Source organism: Panicum virgatum, chromosome 4N, assembly GCF_016808335.1.
Source record: "Panicum virgatum strain AP13 chromosome 4N, P.virgatum_v5, whole genome shotgun sequence".
Lineage (NCBI taxonomy): Eukaryota > Viridiplantae > Streptophyta > Magnoliopsida > Poales > Poaceae > Panicum > Panicum virgatum.
Window position 1 is genome coordinate 33,768,280 of NC_053148.1, and position 22,873 is coordinate 33,791,152.

General features: G+C 48.9%; 1 protein-coding gene and 1 long non-coding RNA gene across 13 annotated transcripts; one reads left to right on the forward strand and one right to left on the reverse strand.

Moving 5' to 3' along the window:
* Nucleotides 1-3,565: 3,565 nt before the first annotated feature.
* Nucleotides 3,566-5,026, reverse strand: LOC120670546. Of its 3 annotated transcripts, XR_005673241.1 has the most exons (4): nt 4,875-5,026; nt 4,399-4,729; nt 4,116-4,314; nt 3,566-4,037 (listed from the first exon to the last, which is right to left on the reverse strand). It is a non-coding gene; the product is annotated as an uncharacterized LOC120670546 (long non-coding RNA). The 3 variants fall into 3 exon arrangements; XR_005673240.1 differs by lacking the exon at nt 4,875-5,026 and having other exon boundaries at nt 4,399-4,839; XR_005673242.1 differs by lacking the exon at nt 4,875-5,026 and having other exon boundaries at nt 3,569-4,037; nt 4,116-4,262; nt 4,399-4,839.
* A 322-nt stretch (nt 5,027-5,348) lies between these two features.
* LOC120670545 (serine/threonine-protein kinase Nek8-like) lies at nt 5,349-21,760 on the forward strand. 10 transcript variants are annotated; one of them, XM_039950669.1, is made up of 10 exons: nt 5,349-5,504; nt 6,633-6,776; nt 16,934-17,031; nt 17,124-17,385; nt 17,499-17,736; nt 17,844-17,985; nt 18,211-18,402; nt 18,491-20,827; nt 20,912-21,052; nt 21,168-21,760. In XM_039950669.1, exons 2-8 carry the CDS (start codon nt 6,716-6,718, stop codon nt 19,442-19,444), a joined length of 1,947 nt encoding a protein of 648 aa, XP_039806603.1. In that variant the 5' UTR covers nt 5,349-5,504; nt 6,633-6,715; the 3' UTR covers nt 19,445-20,827; nt 20,912-21,052; nt 21,168-21,760. The 10 variants fall into 10 exon arrangements, with proteins under 10 accessions (XP_039806603.1, XP_039806601.1, XP_039806606.1 ...); XM_039950667.1 differs by having other exon boundaries at nt 20,912-21,760; XM_039950672.1 differs by having other exon boundaries at nt 17,124-17,370; nt 20,912-21,760.
* The last annotated feature ends 1,113 nt before the right edge of the window (nt 21,761-22,873 follow it).

Consider the following 22,873-nt stretch of genomic DNA (forward strand, 5'->3'; position numbering starts at 1 on the left):
TATTTTATTTCCCTAGGTGCGGCTCATCTGCAAAATGCGCTTTTGAACCTGATATCCTTGGTTCGGTGTCTGCAATGAGCATGGTTCGATTTCAACAGTCCATGGTTTGCTTTTCCCCTTACACTGGAGGTGCTCTTACCATTCTAAACCTTGAAGATCTTCTCGTAGTCATCCCAAATGTCAGAGGTGCTTGGCGGCAGTAGTGCTCTCAGTGTCGAGCTCAGCACTAGCAGTAGCACCACTAGAACTGGCACCAGCAACATCTCCCTTGCTGGCGTTAGCAAGGTCAATCGGCACTTCAGCATCACGGCCAAAGAGCTCCTCCTATCCTGCGAGCAAGTCTTCTTCATCATCTCCGATCTCTCCCATCAGCCGAATCTCGTCATTGATGGAGTGCCCGTCATCCTCCATCTTTGATGTCTGGTTCCTCGACGGCTCCGTGCATCCAGTGCCAAAGAAATAGAGGAGAGGAAGAAATCAGACACATATTAACAAAGGAAAGAAAGAACAAGAAAGAGGAGGAGGAGGGTGAATGTACCTGCGAGTCCGGAGCACCAGAACCGCTGGCAAGGTAGATGATAGTAGCGGGTAGGAAAAAGGAGATGACGAGTGGAAGACTAGGCTAAGGTTAGGTTTTCAAGATGGAGTGAGGAACCGGAGATGGAGAGGACAGAGGAGGACAAGAGTAGGAGATGAGGACTCATGTTGTGCCAGGATGCAAACCACTGGCGGCGGAGGACGTCCGACCGGACAGTGTCAGACCCAAGGCCTCGGGGTCCCTGATGTGGCACGGCCCTGTATGAGATAAAGGGTAGGGAATATTGTGTATAGATACAACATATAAATACCCATATCATATCTGGTACCAGTCGGATCGGATAGAAACCACTCGGAAAGTACTCGGGGTAAACTCTAGATGGTAAACCGACCTAGGGTTTCCATGTAACCCAACTTCCCCGACTTATATAAGGGCGGGCAGGGACCCCTCCAACCCATCGACCCTTTAGGGACACTAAAGCATTCCTCCTAAGCAATACAAACCACACAAAATGTAGGGTATTACGCAACTCTCGCGGCCCGAACCTGTCTAATCCCTTGTGTTGCTTGCACCAACGTGTTCTTGATCTTGGCACCTTTTCCACGATCATCCATCCACCAAAGGGTATCCCTAGGTAGACACTGACAGCTGACGCCCACTGTGGGGCAGGTCTCCGATGATCTCCCGACGAACTCGAGGGCCTCTCCCAACCGCGACGATGCCCTGTAAAAGGGCACAACCTTCACCTTTGGGTCATGGTCCTATGTTGCAGATGGCTAGGGCGGTTTCACTAACCACCTCGACGATCACGAGAGCATGTAGTTCATCTCCACCGATCAACCTCTCTCGAACAACTCAGCAACCTCAGCAGCCGACACAGATAATCCCCTGAGGACTCCCGGGAGGAAGAAAATTTTGATCTAATCAAAAGGTACTGGACTGACCCTGAGGCAGCATCCCTCCCTCAGGAAATCTATATACTCGAAGGAGTGGACGATGTCTCAGAAAAGATCGCCCAGTGCATCAACCTGGCACAAGCTACCCTAGAACAGAGCGGCGTTCCATATGTCACAAGCTCTACAGCGGCACACCACTCTCAACTAGAGGATGTCACAACTCATCTGGATTGAGTTGACAAATCCTTCCTAGAGTGCATCAATGTCACTGAACCACTCTAGGAGAAATGGCGCCTTGATCGCCGGAAATCCTCGAACAACGAGGCCGCGCTACCCTCGACTAGATGATCTTGTTGCTCAACTGGATCGAGTACACAACTCTCTGCTAGATTGCATCAACCTAGCCGAGAACACCTTGAATGCCAAGGAGCACGACGCTCCTGAGGCAAAATTAAATAAAGAATTTGGCAACTTCATGAGTGGGCTCGATAATACTGACCCACTCAACTCCGAATCCATTAAGATCAACCGTGAATTCCTCGATCCAAATGACGATCAGGAATTCATTGACTACTTAAATAGTCTTGACAACCCGGACGATTTCGACAACCTTGATGACTGGTCTGATGATGTCAACCTATTCATGGAAGGGTTACTCAACCCACACATGATCGGCGAACTCTGGCAAAAGTCAAAGGCCAAAAAGATGTTGGACAACTTCCAATATAGCTTACACAACCACCAAGCACCTGAGGAGCATTTCCCGAGGGGTCAATTCCCTATATGCCACTGAAAATTATAACCATCTCTTATATGCCATTGGCCCCACATGTCATAGACACAAAAAAATCCCCCACATGCCATTCAGTGGCATACAAAGGATGAGTTATATTTTTCAATGGCATTCAGGGAATTAACTCTTTCCCGAGACCTGCTACCCAGTGCGGTAATTCCACAACTAGCCAAACTCCACACGAGTTGGATGACGTGGCTCTCCGGGCTAAGATGGGACTCGGTGGGACAGGTGCACAGGCTGTTTCTGTTGCCCTCGAGCCTTTGAACTTGGTGGGAAGCATCTTCGACTACTCCCTGCAGGACCAGTACCTAGGCAGTTTTGCTCTCCCTAGGATGGTGTTACCACCCGAGTAACATCTCTGTAATTCTGTTTTGGCAGGTGCACGAGCAGTTTCTGTTGCCCTTGAGCCTTTGACCTCAGCGGGAAGAATCTCCGACTACTCCGTGCAGGGCCAGTACTCGGTCAGTTTTTCTCTCCCTGGGACGGTGTACCCACCCCTGTAACATCTCCGTCTACTCCCTGGAAGGTCAGTGCTCGAGCAATTTTGCTCCCCCTGGGATGGTGTTCCCACCCCGGTAACATCTCCGTGATCCTGTTTCGGCAGGTGCACTGGAAGTTTCTATTACCCTCCAGCCTTTGAACTTAGCGGGAAGCATCTCCGTCTACTCCCTACAGGGCCAATACTCCAGCAGTTTTGTACTCCCTGAGACGGTGTTTCCACCCCGGTATCATCTTCGTGATCCTTTTTTGGCAGATGCACGGGCAGTTTTTGTTACCCCCGAGCCTTTGAACTCGGCGGGAAGCATCTCCGACTCCCCCTGCAGGGCTAGTACTCAGGCAGTTTTGCTTTCCCTAGGATGGTGTTCCCACCCCGGTAACATCTCTGTGATCCTATTTCGGCAGGTGCACGGGCAGTTTATGTTACCCTAAAGCCTTTCAAACTCGACGGGAAGCATCTCCGACTACTCCCTGCAGGGCCAGTACTCGGGCAGTTTTGCTCTCCCTGGGACGATGTTACCACCCCGACAACCCCTCCGTGACCCTACAACGTTAGGAGCACGGGCAGTTTTGTTAAGTTCGAGCCCTTGAACTCGGCGAAAGGTCTTTTCGATTACTTCCCATTAGGATAGTACTCAAGTAGTCTCTCTCTTTTAAAAGAGGACGGCTCCTACACGGAAGAAGGCTTGCTCGACTACTACCTACAAGGATCAGAGCTGAAGACACTACATACTATTACCTTCGGACCAGACTTCAACCAGGAACTACAAGTCCAAGCCACGAGCGACTACTATTACATCCTTGAGACATCCACACTATAAGCATGCCACGCGCATGTAATAAAGGCACTCAATCGAGCTCATCTAATTATAGAAGACAATGAGCATAACAGGAAATTGTAGGACCACGTTCCAGAAGACATTATATATGTCAGAAAGTGGCAAAAGGTTATATACATAAAGGCCATATACTATGCTATTGGCCTATCTCCTAGAAGATCTTCTCTTGGGAGCGTCCTTCAGCCAGTCAGGAACAAGCTTGAGTCTCTCCAAGACTGACCTAGAATCCACATACCCAGGATGCAGAGGCTGCACCATGTCAATGACAACTCGAGCCGCCTCCTCCAGGTTGCAGATCTCCTGGTCTCTCCTATCTTTATCCCGATTCAACTTCTGGATACTATATTGCTGTTCAACAAGCTTCTTGTCAGCTTGTTCCAGCTGCTGCTCTAAGGTTTTCTTGTACTCTTCGAGATCCACCTTGGACTAATGCAGTTCCGCGCAATCTTGGAGAGCTTGATCCCTTTCCCCTGCAGAGCAAGGTCACAAGGCATAAAACAACAGAAATAGTACACGTACTATGCAAAACATTCAAAAGAGATGCTTACTCTTGAGTTGAGCAAGCTCCTCTTGGTACTGGCTAGAGGAACTAGTGGCACCTTCCCGAGGTGCAGCCAGCTGCTCCCTGAGTTCGGCAATCAAGTCATGCTTTTCCTCAAGCTCCTGCTTAAGCGCAGGAACCTGCTGGAGTCATTCTGACATCACAAACAAAATGGATTACTTGACTCGGGATCGCAGGGCCATTTTCTACACAACCCATACAAGAGATGTCATTACGAGTACATCTGTAAAGGCAAAAATGCGACTACATATCATACAGAAGGATGTTACCTTGTGATGAATATTCACTTGCTTCAGCGAGTTCAACATCTTCTTGCAGACCCGCTCTTCCAAAAGATCGTCGTGGATAAGCCCAGCAGGGACCTCACCCGACACCCTAGGATGAGCCACCCCAGGGGCTCTGGTCCTGAGCGGCTCTGGCTCTAGGGTCGTCCCGCCGTGATAAGGAGACAGCTCTGCTACCGCCGCAGGCGCTCCATCTCCTGCTCCCTCCCTCCCCAGCTGGCGCAGATGTATCAGTCGGAGCGGGAGGAGGAGTGCTGGCCGGAGTAGGCACCTTTGTGCCAAGCACGGACGACTCCGGAGCGTCACCCATAGGACCCTGCGTTAGAGCAGTCAATGGTGCCACCACCGGCCGCAGCGGCGGCAAGTTCAGATCGGAGACACCGTTGGAAAATGCAAGAGTTAGAAAGAGCCATTGGTTCACCAGAAGCAGCATCAACTACTTTGTCAAGTAAGAATCTTACATTTTTGCCCTCTTGACGACTAGCTTCCTTGGAAATTGCAGTACCCTCCGCACTGGGCTAGGACCAGTCGCGGGGGCTGCAGTTCTTGGGGAGGAGCAGAGGCACTCGGAGTGTCCATACCACCTCCTGTGCCTTGGTTCCCTTTCCAAGAGTCAATCAATTTCAATTTTAATCAAATTTAGACAAAAGATACTAACATTTATTTCTTTAAATAGATTTAGTATGAAAATATATTACACAATTAATTTAATAATATTTATTTTGTAACTATAATGTTAATTCTATTTTATATAAATTTGATCAGATTTTAAAGAATTGCTTTTTTTTGGATGGAGGGAGCACCAATGGTGCCTCCAAGTGAAGCTGATGTCTGATGTTTATGGAGGCCCACAGCATGCCCGTATGTTTCTTGGTTTCGTCCTTCGTTTTTTTCCTTTCTTCCTTTTTCTTTTTGGGGGTGGGGTACCTGTACGGCTGTACCCAGTTACCCACTGGGTTGACTCAGATCAACTCACAACCACGCATAGTGCTCGTCCCTACCATTAGTCATTTGATTGGTCAGCACAGCACGGTGGCTTATCCCATTCTTTCCGGATCCAGCACCTCTGCAAGCCTCAAGATCTTCTCCAGGTTAGTCGATCTAATCCTCTGCTATGTTTTCAGTGTCTTGAAAAAATGATTTCGGAGTCTACTCTGTAGTCTGTACTTTGTTCAGATCCCAAAATTAGTTGGCTAGCTCACATAGGCCTTGTTTGGCTCCAGAATTTTTTTCAAAAATCTCTATCACATCAAAAGGAATCTTACTATTTTATAGTATTAAATAAAATATGTTTATAAATGTTTTTTGACAGCTGAGTGCTTTTTCGCGAGACGAATCTAATGAGCCTAATTAATTCATAATTTGCTACAGTGATGCTACAGTAACCATTCGCTAATCATAAATTAAGATACCTCATTAGATTCGTCTCGCAGTTTAGCCCCAGGGTTCTGCAGTTAGTTTTATAATTAATATTTATTTAATACTTCTAAATACTAAAAAGTCCCTAAGACTTTTTTGAAGTCCCTATTTCTAAACACCCCCATAGTATACGACTGTTTCCCGTCTTTCTTTGGCGCCAAATTACTCGGTGCCAAAATTTAGTGCTAAGCATCACGCTGGGGTACATATATACAAAAAGATTGGTGGGGTGATTTAATGGAAGATATGCAATTCCTAGACGCCAAAGAATGCTAGCCTAGTTGGTTAGTCACTCCGGCGGCACCCCTCAGGTCCTGAGTTCGACTCCCCGTGGGAGCGAATTTCAGGCTGAGGGTAAAAAAATCCTCTCGCTGGCCCCGTGTGCCAAAGCACTGGTTGTGAGACGACCCAGGTCGGTCTGATGACCCTTACATGGCCCAGGCAGGTAGTTCCCAAGGGTTACGTCTCCCAGTGTCAGGGCGGGGCCAGGGTTCGGGGATTTTCTCGGTCGGAGAAGCCGATGCTTCTTCTTAAGCTAATACCGGTGGGACGGTCTTTCCCCACCCGGCCGAGTTTTTTTTTTGCAATTCCTAGACTCCATGCATAATCTTTGTGCAACTCTTTTTACATAAAGAAATTTTATTAAAAAAAATAAACCCCCCCCCTCTGGAATCAGGTTGAATGAGCCAACAATTTGTCTTCTGTGGTCAGTTCGTGGATTTTGACACCATATATTTCATCTACTTTATACAGTTTTCTTGCTTCGGTGACATCATTCACACAGAAGTTTCACCCTGCAGGCCTGCACGCTGGGGAAGACAAGTAGATGTTTGCGATCATGTGATAGTGCTTCTTCTGCAGTCAAAATTTTGTTTAAAAGAAAATGGACGGTGACTCTAGCAGATGTGGCAAGCTGGAGAGCATATTACAAGATGGAAGTTTAGAACCACTGAGGAATGTTGAGTACTCTATCCTACTTGTGATGAGTGAATTGTCAACCGTGCGGTGTGATCGTGCGCTTGGTCTTTGGATTGCAGGTACACGGGCGTCGAGTGTCGACGGGGAGCTGCCGTGGAGGTGCTGTGGCCGATGGACCGTGCGGTGGACGGCGGTGAAGGGCAGCCGGGACCGGAGCTCGGACCGGGCGGCAGCTGTGGCGTCCACTCCTGGATCGAGGGCGCAAGCGGCGGCGGAAGGCGGGTTTCTTGGTTTGCGCCACAAAACCAAGGAGGCGGATGGCGGTTGAAGACGCCAAGTCGTGGAGGCACGGGCGTCGGTCTCGGGACTGACGGAGGCGACGGGCGTCGACGGCGTCTAGGGCCTCGCTGCGGGCGAGGAGGTGACGGGCGGTGCCTTGTGCAATGGATTTTTGATTTCATTCTTGGCACACTTGATTGAGAAGAGGCTATGAGTTCTTAGCTGTAATTCCCGTGCATCTAGCCCTGTCCTACTCCCTCTGGAATCACGAGCTCTTTCGAATTCGAATTCTTGAGTTTAAGAGAAAACCCCAACCCTTTTGATCTCCTCTCGAATTCTCAAGAATCGTTGATCTTTAGGACGAGATCTTTTGGGGATATGTTCACGGGGTAGGGGCGAAGCAATCCCCCAAGTTTCATCGATTTTCGTGGTCGTTTGATCGAGATTTCCCGTTTGAATCCAAGTTTTCGGGGTTTTCTGGGTGCCACCGGTCAGACCGGTAGGCACGACCGGTCAGACCGGTCCAGCGCACCGGTCAGACTGGTATAGCGCACCGGTCAGACCGGTCCAGGCTGACCAGTTCTGCAGTTTTTCGGTTTTGCTTCCGATTTGCTTCGTAGGTTCGCTCGCTCGTTCGAGGCCTTTTGTATTGGTTTAGCTTTTCAATAGCTATACCAAAACTTGGTCAGAACGCTTGAGGGTTTGGGAGATTTTGGGATATAGGCCGACGATTTGAATTTCGAAGAAATTTTGATCGGCTCCCATTCACCCCCCCTCTGGTCGCCGGCTTCGGTCCCACAATTGGTATCAGAGCTTGGTTGAGGTTTTCAGTACCTTAACCGGTTCGAAAACCACTCGGCGACCATGGCGAGTCTTGGTAAGATCCCGGTGTTTTCTGGCGAGGACTATGCCTACTGGAAGGTTCGAATGAGAGCCTTCCTGCAGAACATGGGAGCCGATGTCTGGGAGATTACCAAGAACCAGCTTTACGAGGTGCTGGCTGTTCGGACCACGTCTCTTCAGGTGACCCAGCACGAGGCTAACGCCAAGGCCGTCAATGCCTTGTTCGCTGGCGTTTCTCGTGCGGAGTTCTCACGCGTCCAGGGTTTTCAGGAAGCCCACAAGATTTGGACGTGCCTTGAGAACTACCACGAGGGTACACCTCAGGTGAAGGCCAGACTGTTCGAGACTCACCGGTGTGAGTACGAGAACTTCACACATGAGCCGGGTGAGAGCATTGACCTGATGTTCAGTCGTTTTCAGTCGATTGTGAACAAGGTCAATGCGAACAGATCTGCTGGTGCCCTTGAGTACACAGAGCACGAGAAGGCCCTCAAGTTGCTTTACGCACTTGATCGCTCTGTGTGGGATCTCAAGGTGAACACGATCATTGAGTCTGCAGGCTATGAGACTCTGACCGTGAATGAGCTTTTCAGCAAGCTCAAGGCCACGGAGGTGGATAACCAGACACGAGCCAAGCTCAATGGTGCCCCTCCTTCCAAGAGCGTCGCTCTTGTGACTGGCCCAGGTGGATCGAGCTCTAATGCTAACTCTGCTCTTGGCTTTTCTCTTGCCTCTTTGCCTTCTGTTTCAGATAAGCAGCTGGAGACGCTGGGCGATGACGACTTGTGCCTTCTCATCAGCAAGTTCCAGCGCATCTATCACAACAGGCAGAGGAAGAAGAACCCCGGGTGCTACAACTGCGGCGATCTAAACCACTTCATCGCCGATTGCCCCAAGAAGTCCGGCGGTGGCCAGAACAACTCCTTCGACTACTACCGCCACCGCGACCGCGACGAGGGAGGCTCCAACAAGGAGCGTCGGCGCCACAAGCACCGCAGTCGTGACCGGGGAGGACGCTTCGACAAGGAGTCGCTCAAGAAGCGCTTCCAGTACAAGGCCAAGAAGCGGGAGAAGGCCTTCCTGGCGCAGCTCAGCGACCTCGACAAGAGCTCCGACACCGACCGCTCTTCTTCACCGACCTCCGACGATGACGACAAGAAGAAGAAGAAGCGGGACAAGGAAGCCACCGGCTTCATCGGCCTTTGCTTTGCGGCCGGTCGGCGCAAGAGCTTCTGCACCATGGCGGGCGAAGCCAATGGTGCTCGTGCGTCTTCGGGTGGACATGCTACACCGACGCACTCCGGTTCTTCTCCTGGATCCGAGAGCGATTCAGAGGTAAACTCCACGATCGACCTGCTTGATACAGAGGTTAGGGAGTTGTACGCCACTCTCGACAACCAGAAGAGGCTGCTTAAGGAAGCAGCTAGAGAGCGTAGAAAGCTTAGGGCTGAGCTGGCTTGTGCTAGGGAGAAGTCTAGTGAGGATGAGTGCACTGGCTGCATATCTCACATGAACGATCTTGTTGCTCTCCGAGCCAAGCATGATGAGAACGTCGCGGACTTAGATGTTGCTAAGATTTCGCTTGCTGACGTTTCTCATGAGCTCGCTAAGGCCAAGCATGAACTAGAACTGGTTAAGGATGCTCCTATTGTTAGCGATGTGCTTGAATGCGAGGAGTGTCCTATCTTTAAGTCCGATCTAGCTTCGTTGCAGTCCAAGTTTGCTACTGTTGTGTGCGAGTTAGAGGAGATGAAGTCTAGGCTAGTTTTGCTTGGTGCTTGTAAGCTTTGTCCCACGCTTAGGTCGGAGCTAGAGGAGAAGAACGCTTTGATCAAGTCTTTTGGAAAGACTAAGGTCTTAGAGTCTAGCCCACCTATTGACTGCTATGTTTGCCCTGGTTTGATTGCTGATTTAGATAGTCTTGCGGTAGAGAAAGTAAACTTGGAGAATGAGAATACCTATCTTAGGGCGATTCTGAGTTGGGTTTCTAGCAGTGAGCCGCAGTTGGGCATGATGATTAAGCAGTTCAAGCGTGGTGATGGGTTTGGGGTCGGTTACACATACACGAAGTCAGACTTTGACATGTTGTATGGTAAGATCGGCAAGGCTGCTGGTAACACTGCTAGTACGAGCACGCAGCCCTTGCTTGTTGACCCCGTGGATGGTGTGCTTAAAGAACCACCGAAAGCACCTCCGCAGAAGCAGGTTTGGGTTCCAAAGCCCAATGAGCTGAGGAACTCCCTCGACACGCTCCCTGCTGCCACAGCCCAGGTTGCCCAGAAGAAGAGGGCTGCTCCTCCCCGTCCGCAGGCTAGGCCTCCACCTCCCAAGCGTGAGGTGAGGTACCACTGCCACTTCTGTGACAGGGAAGGTCACCTGGAGGAGTTTTGCTTCAGGAGGAAGCGGGCTGTGAGGAGAGAGCAGGAGAGACGGAACGCGGACATGTACTCTGCTCGGGTGCATGGTCCTTTTCGGAGTGGTGATAGGCGAGATGCTAGGGCGCACCGTGTAGGTGGAGGTCAGGGAGACGGTGGTGGTTACCATGCTCCAGCAGGTGGTCGCTTTGCCGACAGTGCTCCTGGTCGTTTTCAGTACGGCTATGGACCACGAGACCGAGGCTTTGGAGGAGGTTTTGAGGCTCCACGCTTTCCTCGTGGTGGCGTTCGTCAGTCACGCGGTAGACGGGACGGGGGATACGCTTTGTCTGGTTTTGCTAACCCTTCTGTAGAGCAAATGGCTCGACACTGGTTTGCTTCTCACTTTGCTAACCCTAGTGTTGAGACATTTGCTCACCCTTTGTCTCACTACTGATGTGCAGGTCGGAGGCTTGGAGAACAGGTGGATCATGGACTCCAGTTGTTCGCGCCACATGACCGGAAATGACAAATGGTTCTCCAGCCTCACCCCGATGCGCTCAAAGGAGTACATTGTGTTCGGGGATAATGGAAGAGGAAAGGTACGTGGACTTGGCGCTGTTCGAGTTTCTGATCGCTTTACCCTGAGAGAAGTTGCTTTGGTTTCGAATCTTGGTTTTAATTTGCTCTCTGTTTCGCAACTTCTTGATGAGGGGTTTGAGGTTCGCTTCAAGGAGGGCTGTTCGCGTGTTTTGGATTCCAGGGGAGATTTGGTTTGCCGGATTACACCTCGCGATCGAGTTTTCTTGGTTGACTTCTCTGGAACTCCTTTTGGCCCTTCTCATTGCTTGATGGCTGGTTCTTCTTCTGATTTGTGGAGGTGGCATAGGAGACTAGGACATTTGAGCTTCGATTTGTTGTCGAGACTGAGCTCACTTGGCCTGATCCGAGGATTGCCCAAATTGAAGTTTGAGAAGAACCTTGTTTGCCATCCGTGTCGCCACAGGAAAATGATTTCTGCTTCTCATCCGCCTGTTAATCAGGTGATGACTTCTCACCCTGGAGAGTTGCTACACATGGACACTGTTGGTCCTTCCAGGGTGATGTCTGTTGGTGGGAAGTGGTACGTGCTTGTGATTGTGGACGACTTTTCTCGCTATTCTTGGGTCTTTTTCATGAGAACCAAGGATGAGGCTTTCGAGTTTGTTCGAGACTTGATCTTGAGATTGAAAAACGAGCTACCCCAGGCCATGCGAGCGATCCGCTCTGACAATGGCACAGAATTCAAAAACGCTCGTTTTGATGTCTTTTGCAGTGATCAAGGGCTTGAACACCAGTATTCTTCTCCCTACACTCCACAGCAGAATGGAGTTGTAGAGCGGAAGAATCGGACGCTGGTTGAGATGGCGAGGACGATGCTCGATGAGCATAGGACTCCTCGCAAATACTGGGCTGAGGCGGTTAACACCGCTTGTTACATGTCCAAGCCGCATTTTCTTGCGTGCTTTCATGCACAGGACTTCTTATGAGTTGCGGTTTGGACGCCAGCCCCGTGTTAACCATCTCAGAGTTTTCGGTTGCCGGTGCTTTGTGCTGAAAGATGGAAATCTTGATAAGTTTGAGTCTCGCTCTTCTGACGGTGTCTTTCTCGGTTATGCTTCTCACTCTAGAGCGTACCGTGTGCTGATTATTGATACTAACATCGTCAGAGAGACTTGTGAAGTCACTTTCGACGAGACTGCACCGTGCAATTCTTCTGTCTTTGAAGTTGCAGGAGATGATGAGCTCGACACCTCCATCTTTGAAGATGAGGAGGAAGAAGCTGCAGATGGCGAGGCTGAGGCTACCACGCGTGCTGTGGACCCGGCTATCTCTGCTACGAGCTCGGACGATGACGACGGCCCCGATCCGACTACGTCTACTTCACGGGGGCTGTTCGAGGAGGTGACTCAGGCTTCACCTGCTGCACCTGAGGAGGCACCAGCTTTGGTTGAGGAGGAGGCGACTTCGACACGGGAAGCACCGCGACACATTCAGCGCCGCCATCCACCTCAACAGATGCTAGGTGATCTCAACGAGCGAGTCACCAGGTCCAAGGTAACAAGTATCGCTGGCTTTGCTCATTCAGCATTTGTTGCCTCTTTTAAGCCCAAAAATATTGGACACGCTCTTTCTGATTCTAATTGGGTCAATGCCATGCATGAGGAACTTGAAAATTTTGAAAGAAACCAAGTTTGGGTTTTAGTCGAGCCTCCACCTGCTTGTAATCCCATCGGAACGAAGTGGGTTTTCAAAAACAAGCAGGGTGAGGATGGTTTGGTTGTTCGAAACAAGGCTCGTCTTGTTGCCCAGGAGTTTTGCCAAAAAGAGGGTATTGATTTTGAGGAAACCTTTGCTCCTGTTGCTTGTTTGGAAGCTATTTGAATCTTTCTTGCATTTGCTGCTTCCAAGGGTTTTAAAGTTTTCCAAATGGATGTTAAATCTGCCTTCTTGAATGGTTTTATCGAAGAAGAGGTTTATGTGAAGCAACCCCCTGGTTTCGAAAATCCCAAGTTTCCAAACCGTGTTTATAAACTTCAGAAAGCTCTTTACGGTTTGAAACAGGCACCTAGAGCTTGGTATGATAGATTGAAAACCTTTTTGTTGGCTCAGGGCTTTAAAATGGGATGTGTTGATAAAACTTTGTTCCTCATGCGATCCGGCACTAATTTTCTTTTAATTCAGATATACGTGGATGATATTATCTTTGGTGGCTCTTCTCACGCTCTTGTGTCCAAGTTTTCTGAGCAGATGTCTAGGGAGTTCGAGATGAGCATGATGGGTGAGTTGCAGTTCTTCCTCGGGCTGCAGATCAAGCAAACTCCTCAGGGCACTTTTGTCCATCAAGCCAAGTACACTAGAGACTTGCTGCGGAAGTTCGACATGAGCGACTTGTCTCCTCAGCCGACTCCGATCAGTACATCTACGGCGCTTGATGAGGACTTGGACGGTGAGGCGGTGGACCAGAAGGAGTACAGGAGCATGATCGGCTCTCTCCTGTACCTGACGGCGACGCGACCGGACATCCAGTTCGGCGTCTGCCTCTGCGCGCGGTATCAGGCTTCTCCGCGCACCTCCCACAGGCAGGTGGTGAAACGCATCTTCAGGTATCTGAAATTCACCCCTGAATTTGGTCTTTGGTATTCTGCGGATTCTTCTCTGGTTTTGGTGGGCTTTTCTGATGCCGATTTCGGTGGGTGTCGGCTGGATCGCAAGTCGACTTCCGGCACTTGTCAATTTCTCGGTACATCTTTGGTGTCTTGGTCCTCTCGCAAGTAGGCTAGCGTAGCGCTTTCTTCCACAGAAGCTGAGTATGTTGCCGCTGCTAGCTGCTGCTCCCAGATACTTTGGATGAAACAAACCTTGCAGGATTATGGATTGAGTTTCGGTAGGGTTCCCATCTTTGTAGACAATATGTCAGCCATTAGCATTGCAAAGAACCCTGTCCTACACTCCAGAACCAAACACATAGATATCAGATTCCATTTCCTGCGAGACAACCATGAGAGAGGCCACATAGACTTGATCCATGTCCCTTCAGAGAGGCAAACCGCAGATATTCTCACCAAACCGCTTGAGCAGGACACTTTTTCTCGCTTGCGAGGGGAGCTTGGGGTTTGTTACCCCTTTTGATCGCTAACTTTTGTTTTGGTTAGCTTTGTAGGTCTTTGTTTTGCTTCTCTTGGTTTTCTAGGTTTGGTAGTTGCATTGTGCATATGCATTGTACATGTTTGCATTTTGCATTGCCTCACTTGCACTAGCATTCTTGTATACATTGCTATGATTTTCTAGTGCCTGCTAGTGTGAGTTGATAAATATGATCATGTATAGCTTGCTCCACTGTGTATATGACATCATCTGAGTTAAGCTATTTTGATTTGAAAATTTGAAAACATGATCACCATGTCTTGGCTACTAGCATGTTAGGGCGTGTTGATGTGCTTTGCTATCTTATTCATGCTAGTGTGGCTTTTCGTTCAGCTATTCATACTTGAAATGATCTAAATCTGATAAAATTGCTTGAACTATTCTTGAAATGGATTGAAAAGATCCAGGTGGGATTGCTTGTCGCATTGATCGAGCTTTCGGGATGGCTCACTTTGCACTTGTGAGAACCCGGGCAAGGCTGTGCATGACTGAAACGAGTGCTTTAAGCTTCTGATTGTCTTTTGGCATAGGCTTGGCCTCGTTGCTAAGTGAAGCATGACAAGCTTTCAACCCCTGGCATTAAGAATTGATTGAGATAAAGTTGATTGAAAAAGGAATGTTGGCAACTTGATTGAAAAAGGAATGTTGGCAACTTATTTTGGCTGTTTTGGCACACCTGTATGAGTTTGAGTAGCACTGCTTTCCATTTCCTACTTGCTAGTACTAGATCATGGGTGATGCTTTTATTTCTCCTAAACTGAACTTGCCTAGCTCTAGACTGATTTGATATACCCTGTTGAGCTAGATGCAGGTCCTGTTTATGGATGCACACATGCTTGTGACTAGATGTTGCTCATATCCTTGTATCCCTGAATGCTTTCACTTACGCCTCCTGCATTGCATTCATGGCATAGCATCTGTTCAGGGGGAGTTTTTGCTTCAGGGGGAGCTTTAGGTCTTTTTAGGCTTGATGTGTGCATGTGCCAACAAGGGGGAGAATTTTGAGAGAAGTGATCGAACAAGGGGGAGACTTGTTTGTTTGATTTTTGAAAAACTTGTTGTGCACAGGGCTTTGAGAGTGCATCATTTTGGGAGAGTTGCACTTGTGAGAGGGAAAAACTTTGCTTGGGGAGTTTCTGCTTTGGTTTTGGCTCCTGGTTTTCTCGTTTTCCCTCTGCTGCTTGCATGACTGCGTCGAGTGTTACCTCTGTCTTTGAGGAGTCATGTTTTGGCTTTTGATCGATTGCGTCGAGCCGTTGCCCTTGTCTTAGGGGATCGATCTTTGCTTGAGTAAGTGACTGTTCTTGCCTTTCTGAGCCTTTTGTCACTTGCTTGTGCTTCTTTGTTTTTTTCTGGTTTCACTTCTCTTGGTTCGTTTGTGGTGTGTTGACAATGCACTCATCCAGGGGGATATTGAGGAATGTTGAGTACTCTATCCTGCTTGTGATGAGTGAATTGTCAACCGTGCGGTGTGATCGTGTGCTTGGTCTTTGGATTGCAGGTACACGGGCGTCGAGTGTCGACGGGGAGCTGCCGTGGAGGTGCTGTGGCCGATGGACCGTGCGGTGGACGGCGGTGAAGGGCAGCCGGGACCGGAGCTCGGACCGGGCGGCATCTGTGGCATCCACTCCTGGATCGATGGCGCCAGCGGCGACGGAAGGTGGGTTTCTTGGTTTGCGCCACAAAACCAAGGAGGCGGACGGCGGTTGAAGACGCCAAGTCGTGGAGGCACGGGCGTCGTTCTTGGGACTGACGGAGGCGACGGGCGTCGACGGCGTCTAGGGCCTCGCTGCGGGCGAGGAGGTGACGGGCGTCGGGCGGCGTCTAGGGCTGTCAGAAGGCCGAGGCGGGAACGGCGTCTAGGGCCACGGCGTGGAGGCGGGAATCTTCCCGCGCGTGAGGTTTTGGCGGTTTTCTCAAAACCGGCCACCTACCCGGGTTTCGCGGACCCTTCAAAACCGCGGACTAGATCTTCATCAAGACGGCGGCATCGCGGAGAAGACTTCGTTTCGAAGAAAGAACCTCGGCTGTCGGATGAGATCATGTACAGGGGGTGCTGCAGGCCAACCGGTCTGACCGGTCCCTGGCACCGGTCTGACCGGTCTAACACACCGGTCTGACCGGTCCAGCGCACCGGTCTGACCGGTCCCGCGGGTATAAATACCCCTTCACTTGTGTTAGGTTTATTGCGGCTTTTGTAATCTGTTCGTGGACTCTCTGTTTCTCCAGGCCGCCGCCCCTGTGTTCTCCTCCCCCTGTTTCTCTCTTTTGAGTTGATTTTGTCCATGGATTGTTGAAACCTTGTAAGGGATTTGATTGGGAAAGGAGGCCCTATCCTCCTCGTGCCCTCTGGGCTTTTGATTTGATTCAATCCCCTGGTTTTGTGCCTTGTGCAATGGATTTTTGATTTCATTCTTGGTACACTTGATTGAGAGGAGGCTACGAGTTCTTAGCTGTGATTCCCGTGCATCTAGCCCTGTCATACTCCCTCTGGAATCACGAGCTCTTTCGAATTCGAGTTCTTGAGTTTTAGAGAAAACCCCAACCCTTTTGATCTCCTCTCGAATTCTCAAGAATCGTTGATCTTTAGGACGAGATCTTTTGGGGATATGTTCACGGGGTAGGGGCGAAGCAATCCCCCAAGTTTCATCGATTTTCGTGGTCGTTTGATCGAGATTTCCCGTTTGAATCCAAGTTTTCGGGGTTTTCTGGGTGCCACCGGTCAGACCGGTAGGCACGACCGGTCAGACCGGTCCAGCGCACCGGTCAGACCGGTATAGCGCACCGGTCAGACCAGTCCAGGCTGACCAGTTCTGCAGTTTTTCGGTTTTGCTTCCGATTTGCTTCGTAGGTTCGCTCGCTCGTTTGAGGCCTTTTGTATTGGTTTAGCTTTTCAATAGCTATACCAAAACTTGGTCAGAACGCTTGAGGTTTTGGGAGATTTTGGGATATAGGCCGACGATTTGAATTTCGAAGAAATTTTGTCCCCCCCCCCCTCTGGTCGCCGGCTTCGGTTCCACAACCACACCATCTACCACTAGGATATTTGAGAAACATCACAAACAACTTCTCCGAGGAGCGGGTACTTGGTGAAGGTGGTTTCGGCACGGTATATAAGGTAAGATTAAATCACATCTTTCGGTCTTCTCAAGCATATGTCACCAGACTATAAAGAAACTCATGCCGTTATTAATAAGACAATTTAAACAGGGAGTGCTACCAAATGGGAAAACGATTGCTGTGAAAAAATTCAATTCGTCATCTCCAGGAGTTAAGGATAGGCATTTTGAGAATGAAGCCTCTCATCTTACGAGGCTTAAACACCCAAATATAGTGTTACTTGTAGGCTGGTGTTCTGAAACAGAGAATATATATGTACAGTACAATGGGAAATACATCTGCGCCGAGAAGTCAGAAAGGTTGCTTTGCTTGGAGTACATGCCTAAAGGAAACCTTCGTGGGTATCTTTCAGGTATAACACTTCAATATGTTCATGTCTTGTTCTTTCTTTTTTATTTGGGACTGTAGTTTATGTGGTTAGAGGATGTCCAATTTTTATTTCGTAATGCCTTCTTACAAATGCAGATGAAGCGTCCGGACTTGGTTGGGACACACGCTACAAAATAATCGAGGGCATTTGTTGTGGTTTACATTATCTACACGAGGAATGGCAACATAGTACCCCTATTATTCACATGGATCTAAAACCTGCAAACATATTGCTTGATGACAATATGGTGCCTAAAATTGCGGACTTCGGCTTGTCCAGACTCTTCAGTGATGAGAAAACTTGGACTTGCACCATAAATCGTGATGGAACATTGTAAGTCAAATGGCTCTTGATAGCTTATTCTTTCGGTGATGGCTAAAATGAATTTTCTTTGCAGTTGTGCAAGGCTTCAAAATTGACGCACTATTGTTGCCATGCAGAGGTTACATGGCGCCGGAATACATAAACAAAGGTCTAATCACAACAAAGTCAGACGTATTCAGTTTGGGTGTTATAATCATAGAGATAGTGACCGGACACAGGAACTATCCAGACGAGAACTGTCCAGACCAGACTCCCCAGGAATTTATTGACCTTGCATGAAAATTGATTAATTTTAATTTTCAAGACGGCATCACTTTCTTTAGAGATTTTGTTTGGTTTGAAGAGGATTGGAAGAGATTAAATTCCCAACAATTGAAAATCTCTCTCAATCCCCATCGGGGAGGATTAATCAAACAAGACTTTAATGAGATGATGTTATTATTTTCCCTCTATAGTAATTCTTGATTTTTTTTTATTTTGCAGGTAATAAAGAAATGGAGAAATAGGCTGCAAAAGACAACGAGTGATGAAGAACTTTATTATTACCAGCAAATAAGAAGATGCATTCAGATAGGTCTGGTCTGTGTGGACCTTGATGGATCCAAAAGACCAACAACAAGCCAAATTATCAAGATGCTTCACGTAGAAAGTGCAGATTTAAGCGGGAGAAAAAGGGTAAGGCCGCTGGCAAATAAAGGTTTAATTATTGCAGGGATTAACCAGTGTGCATCAGAGTAATGATGGAATATTTTTTCTGAACCAGCAAGTATACCCGTGCCATATGCATGTGGGCGATTCTGGGCGTGGAGTGCGGGGAGAAGAAGCGGGACCAGGACCCGAGGGGGAGATGGGAGGTGCAGAGCGCGCGCAAGATGGCGAGAGGCGAGGCCTGAAATGCTGTGCCCCACCACTCTACGGTAATGGAGGAGGAAGCGCAAGCGGGGGCGGAGCGCAGACGCCAGCTGCTGTGGTGCAGCACGGTGGCGTGGTAGCGATGGTGGGGTGGACGCGCTCGGCCGGGGCACACGCGGAGGAGGCGTCGCCGGCGGGTGCCGCCTCGGTGAGCCACATCACTTCCCGCAGGACAGGGGTGACGGTGGGGTGCACGTGCTCGGCCTGGGCGCACGTGGCGGAGGTGTGGACGCGCTGGACTGGGGTGGGGAGGACGCGCGCGGGGCAGGCGGCAGCGCGAGCGGTGGATGCACCGATGCGTGATGCGGATGCACGGTCACGCGCGGCGGGGCAAGCGGCAGCGCGCGCGGCGGATGCACGGGTGCTTGCTGCGGGCGCGGCGGATGCACGGGGGCGCGCGGCGGATGAGCGGGCACGTGCCACGACGCGCGCGGCGGAGGAGCGGGCTCGCTCGGCGGCTGAGCGGACCCGCATAGCGGATGAGCGGGCACGCACCACGATGCGCGCGGCGGTGGAGCGGGCTCGCGCGGCGGCTGAGCGGACCCTCATAGCCGACGAGCGGGCGCGTGCCACGATGCGTATGGTGGAGGAGCGGACATGTGCGGCGGAGCGCATGGCGGATGAGCGAGCCCATGCGGCGGACGAGCGGGCGCGCGCGATGGAGGAGCGGTCGGCCAGGGCAGAGGCTCGCTCGGCCAGGGCGGCGGTGGCGGCGGGGTGGACGCGCTCGGCCGGGGTGGGCACAGCGGAGTCGTGGCTGGCTGATCACCGGTACCCGTCAAGCAGGAGCAACTGCATGCAGTAGAGGGTATGCGCGGGGAGGTGAGGAAAAAATTACTTCGCAGAAACATTCTGGAATATGCAATTTCTATGAATCAACATTTAGTCGCACCTCCTTGGATCCTGGCATATGGGTTCAATGTGAGAGGTAAGGCAGACCCAATATTAGTGATAAATGCTTACAATTATTTTCTATCTTGTACTATTAGAGATGCACATGCCACGGGCATATGTTTTAAAAAAAACAATAAATTAGATATTTATATTATATAAAAGACACACATAAAACCAACTCTTATTTGGTCTAAAGTAGCTTAAACATAAAGTGATCTACAGTAATTTATTGATACATCAACAACCCACCATTATTAGATAACTGTCTCGCTTGAGCATTATTGGTTGTGTTCATCTTTAGCAGGATTGTTGTGAAAGGCGTGATCGAAACATGCACTCATACATAGTTTTTAGCACAGGATAATGGCTCTCACGATCTGAATGCTGCGTAGCATATGAATTTTTAATCTCATCATAATGTGCAGCAACAAGATTAATGCTTTCATGCACATCATCAGCAGAGCGTATACCGTTTCTAACACCTCTAAAAAAATGCGGATAGATCTTTTGCTTTAAATTAAACTTTACTCCCTCCATCTCAAATAACGATGTTTGAAGACATTCTAGGTGGTCTGCCGATTCTAGAAGAACCCTGCGCGCACTTGCCCAGACGGGTCCCTCCCAGACGAGTGTTCGTCGGACGTTCGCTGGTTTTCCCATCAGACATTCGCTGGTTTTCCCAGCGAACCAGTCTGACCGATCTTCTTGACCGGCCTGATCGCCCTGCGTAGGAGGCGCTGCATCGAGCCCCTCCTTGCGCCGCACATGCTAGTGCGATTGTGTGTTGGTCCAAAAAAAGCATCAACACTTCTGTTGAATCCAACTCGAGCCGTCGAGCCTCATCTGCTTCGCCCTCTTGGTATGCTTCAACTCTTGGAGACTTCCACATTATATCTGAAGGGAGAATAGCTTCTGATTTGTACGTTAGGAAGAACGGGGTTTGACCTGTTGCCTTGCTGGGCCGAGTGCGCAGCCCCAGATAACATGTGGTTGCTCATAAATCCACTTGCCTCCTTTCTTGGTATTTGCATCGTAAACCCTTTTCTTCAATCCATAAAGTATTTGGCCGTCAATACGCTCAACCTGGCCATTGGCACGCGGATGGGCAACAGACACATACTTGACGTCGATGCAGGCATTCTCGCAAAATTCCCAGAAGGATTGGGAAGTGAAGTTTGAACCCAAATCTGTGATGATAGTGTGAGGGAAGTCGAACCGGTACAAGATGTCGCAGATGAAATCGACTGCTCTGTCTGCCGAGATCTTGGTGATTGGCTTGTACTCGATCCATTTGGTAAACTTGTTGACTGCCACCAATACATGATTAAACCCTCCTGGCCCTGTGGTTAAAGTTCTGATCATGTCCAAACTCCAACAGGCGAACGGCCATGATGGAGGGATCGTGATCAGGTTGTGAGCTGGGACGTGTGCTTTGCTTGTCGAAGTATTGACATCTTGCGCATCACCGAACGTGGTCTTCTGCATCTATCAAGGCTGTTGGCCAAAAAAATCCTGATCTGTAAGCCTTCTCGACCAGAGTTCTTGACGCTGCATGGTTTCCATAGGATCTGTCATGAATTTCATCAAGATACTTCTGCTTTCTTCGATGGTGACACACTTCCTGAGTATTCCAGAGGCAAATCGCTTGTAAAGCTTATCCCCAACCAGAATGAATCATTTGCTTCGGCGCACGATGGTTGCTGCTTGAATGCCTTCTGGATCAACATCTGGTGGTAGCTTGAATTCTCTGATGAAGTCGATGAAGGATGTCCGCTAATCTTCCTTAATCATCATAACCTCTCGACTGGTAGGCGAAGCCTCCTTGTTGGTGGTTGAATGATTTGGTAAGTTGACGGAGGGGTGGCGCAACTCATGTAGAAATACTCGTATTCTGCTTCATTGTTAGAGACTTTGAACAATATCTGGAACACATACTTGAGTTGTTCTCCTCTGGGAGAAATGAAAAGAACTCCGGTGTCGCCCGCTTCGAGCTTGAGGAAACCATTAAAGTACATCACCCAATGCTACTTATTTAGTTTGTTTTGGAAATTGGAATCTAGGAACATGTAACGCTGAGCTGCATGGTGGAGAAGTGATTTTCTTTTTGTCCTATTCAATCTTGGGTCCTTGGCTTGAAGGTTGGTTGCTGGAATAGAACACCATATTGTTTTGCAACTGAAATTATTTATTACTATGGAAATGCACACATACCCTGGCTGTTTATTCACACATGATTTTAACAAGGTTGGGTTAACTGGAATGATTATCGCTGGTTTCATGGGCCATGATTTTAACAAGGTGCCCTGACCCTGGCCAACCGGTGCATCTCGCTTGTTGTAAGTGCAACTAACTATTTGTTTCTTCTTTGTTTTTTTCGTGTGAATGGCCTATCCGAATTTTCAGTGAAACTTGTACTGAAATTTATATAGAAAAGATGACTAGCACTTGTAGCTAGCAGAGGACTTCCCCATTTACTCTTTCACTTGTTTTAAATCCCAAATTTAATTTTTTGGTTGTTTTCTTTGCTCAAATATCATCCTGTGTCTGGGCTTCGGCTTCGGATTTTCTGTTGTTTTAATCTCAATTAGCAAATTTATCGATCGTGTGTTGAACCCCTCAATTTTGTTGCAAATGTATTTTCCGTCAATTTGTCTGCTCTAGTGCCTACTGTTTTGAGTGCTAGAGTCCTGGCTGAGATTGCAGCCAGTAATCGATTAGCAATCATATGTGTCTTTTGTCATGCTATATGCCACTAAATGAAATTAACCAGGAGCGGGTTACAGGAATTACAGAGTTAACTGCTGGCACTAAACTTGGGATTTGTTTTATGTGGAAATTACTTACCAACAAACAGAATCTGATCCTGGACATAACTAATTGTTCAAAAGAAGCAGTGACACGGATTATAGGCACAATGAGTTGAATAATGAACCGAGCCTTATGCTTCAGTTTTGATCGCAACAGCTGCCGTCGCTTCTGTATTTCTGGTACCATACAGGTCTGTTTGGTTGTTGTACAATTCCTTAGGGCAAATGATTCATGTCTAAGTTAGCTTTGCTTATTCTGCTGGGCTTTGGGTCTCTGTTCGTGCTCCTTGCAAGTGGTATTTATGTCTGACGGCTGGCTATGCAAGTCGTTTGCTTGTGTTCTCCAGCCGTAGCTGTAGGATATGCCAGATTCTGAAATTATGGGTGTGTTTAGTTCCACCCCGTAAACGCAAAAAAGCTGTAAACGCATTAGAGTGAAAAGGAATCTTGCTAATTTGAAGTACTAAATGAAGTCTATTTATAAAACTTTTTGCATGGATGGGCTGTAAATCGCGAGACGAATCTAATAAGCC

Coding starts and splice junctions, on each gene's coding strand:
- LOC120670545 (XM_039950668.1), top strand. CDS start 6,716: ATGGACGGTGACTCTAGCAGATGTGGCAAGCTGGAGAGCATATTACAA. Junction 6,777..16,933: donor ATTACAAGATGGAAGTTTAG/AACCACTGAGGA, acceptor CTTCGGTTCCAC/AACCACACCATCTACCACTA. Junction 17,032..17,123: donor GTTTCGGCACGGTATATAAG/GTAAGATTAAAT, acceptor CAATTTAAACAG/GGAGTGCTACCAAATGGGAA.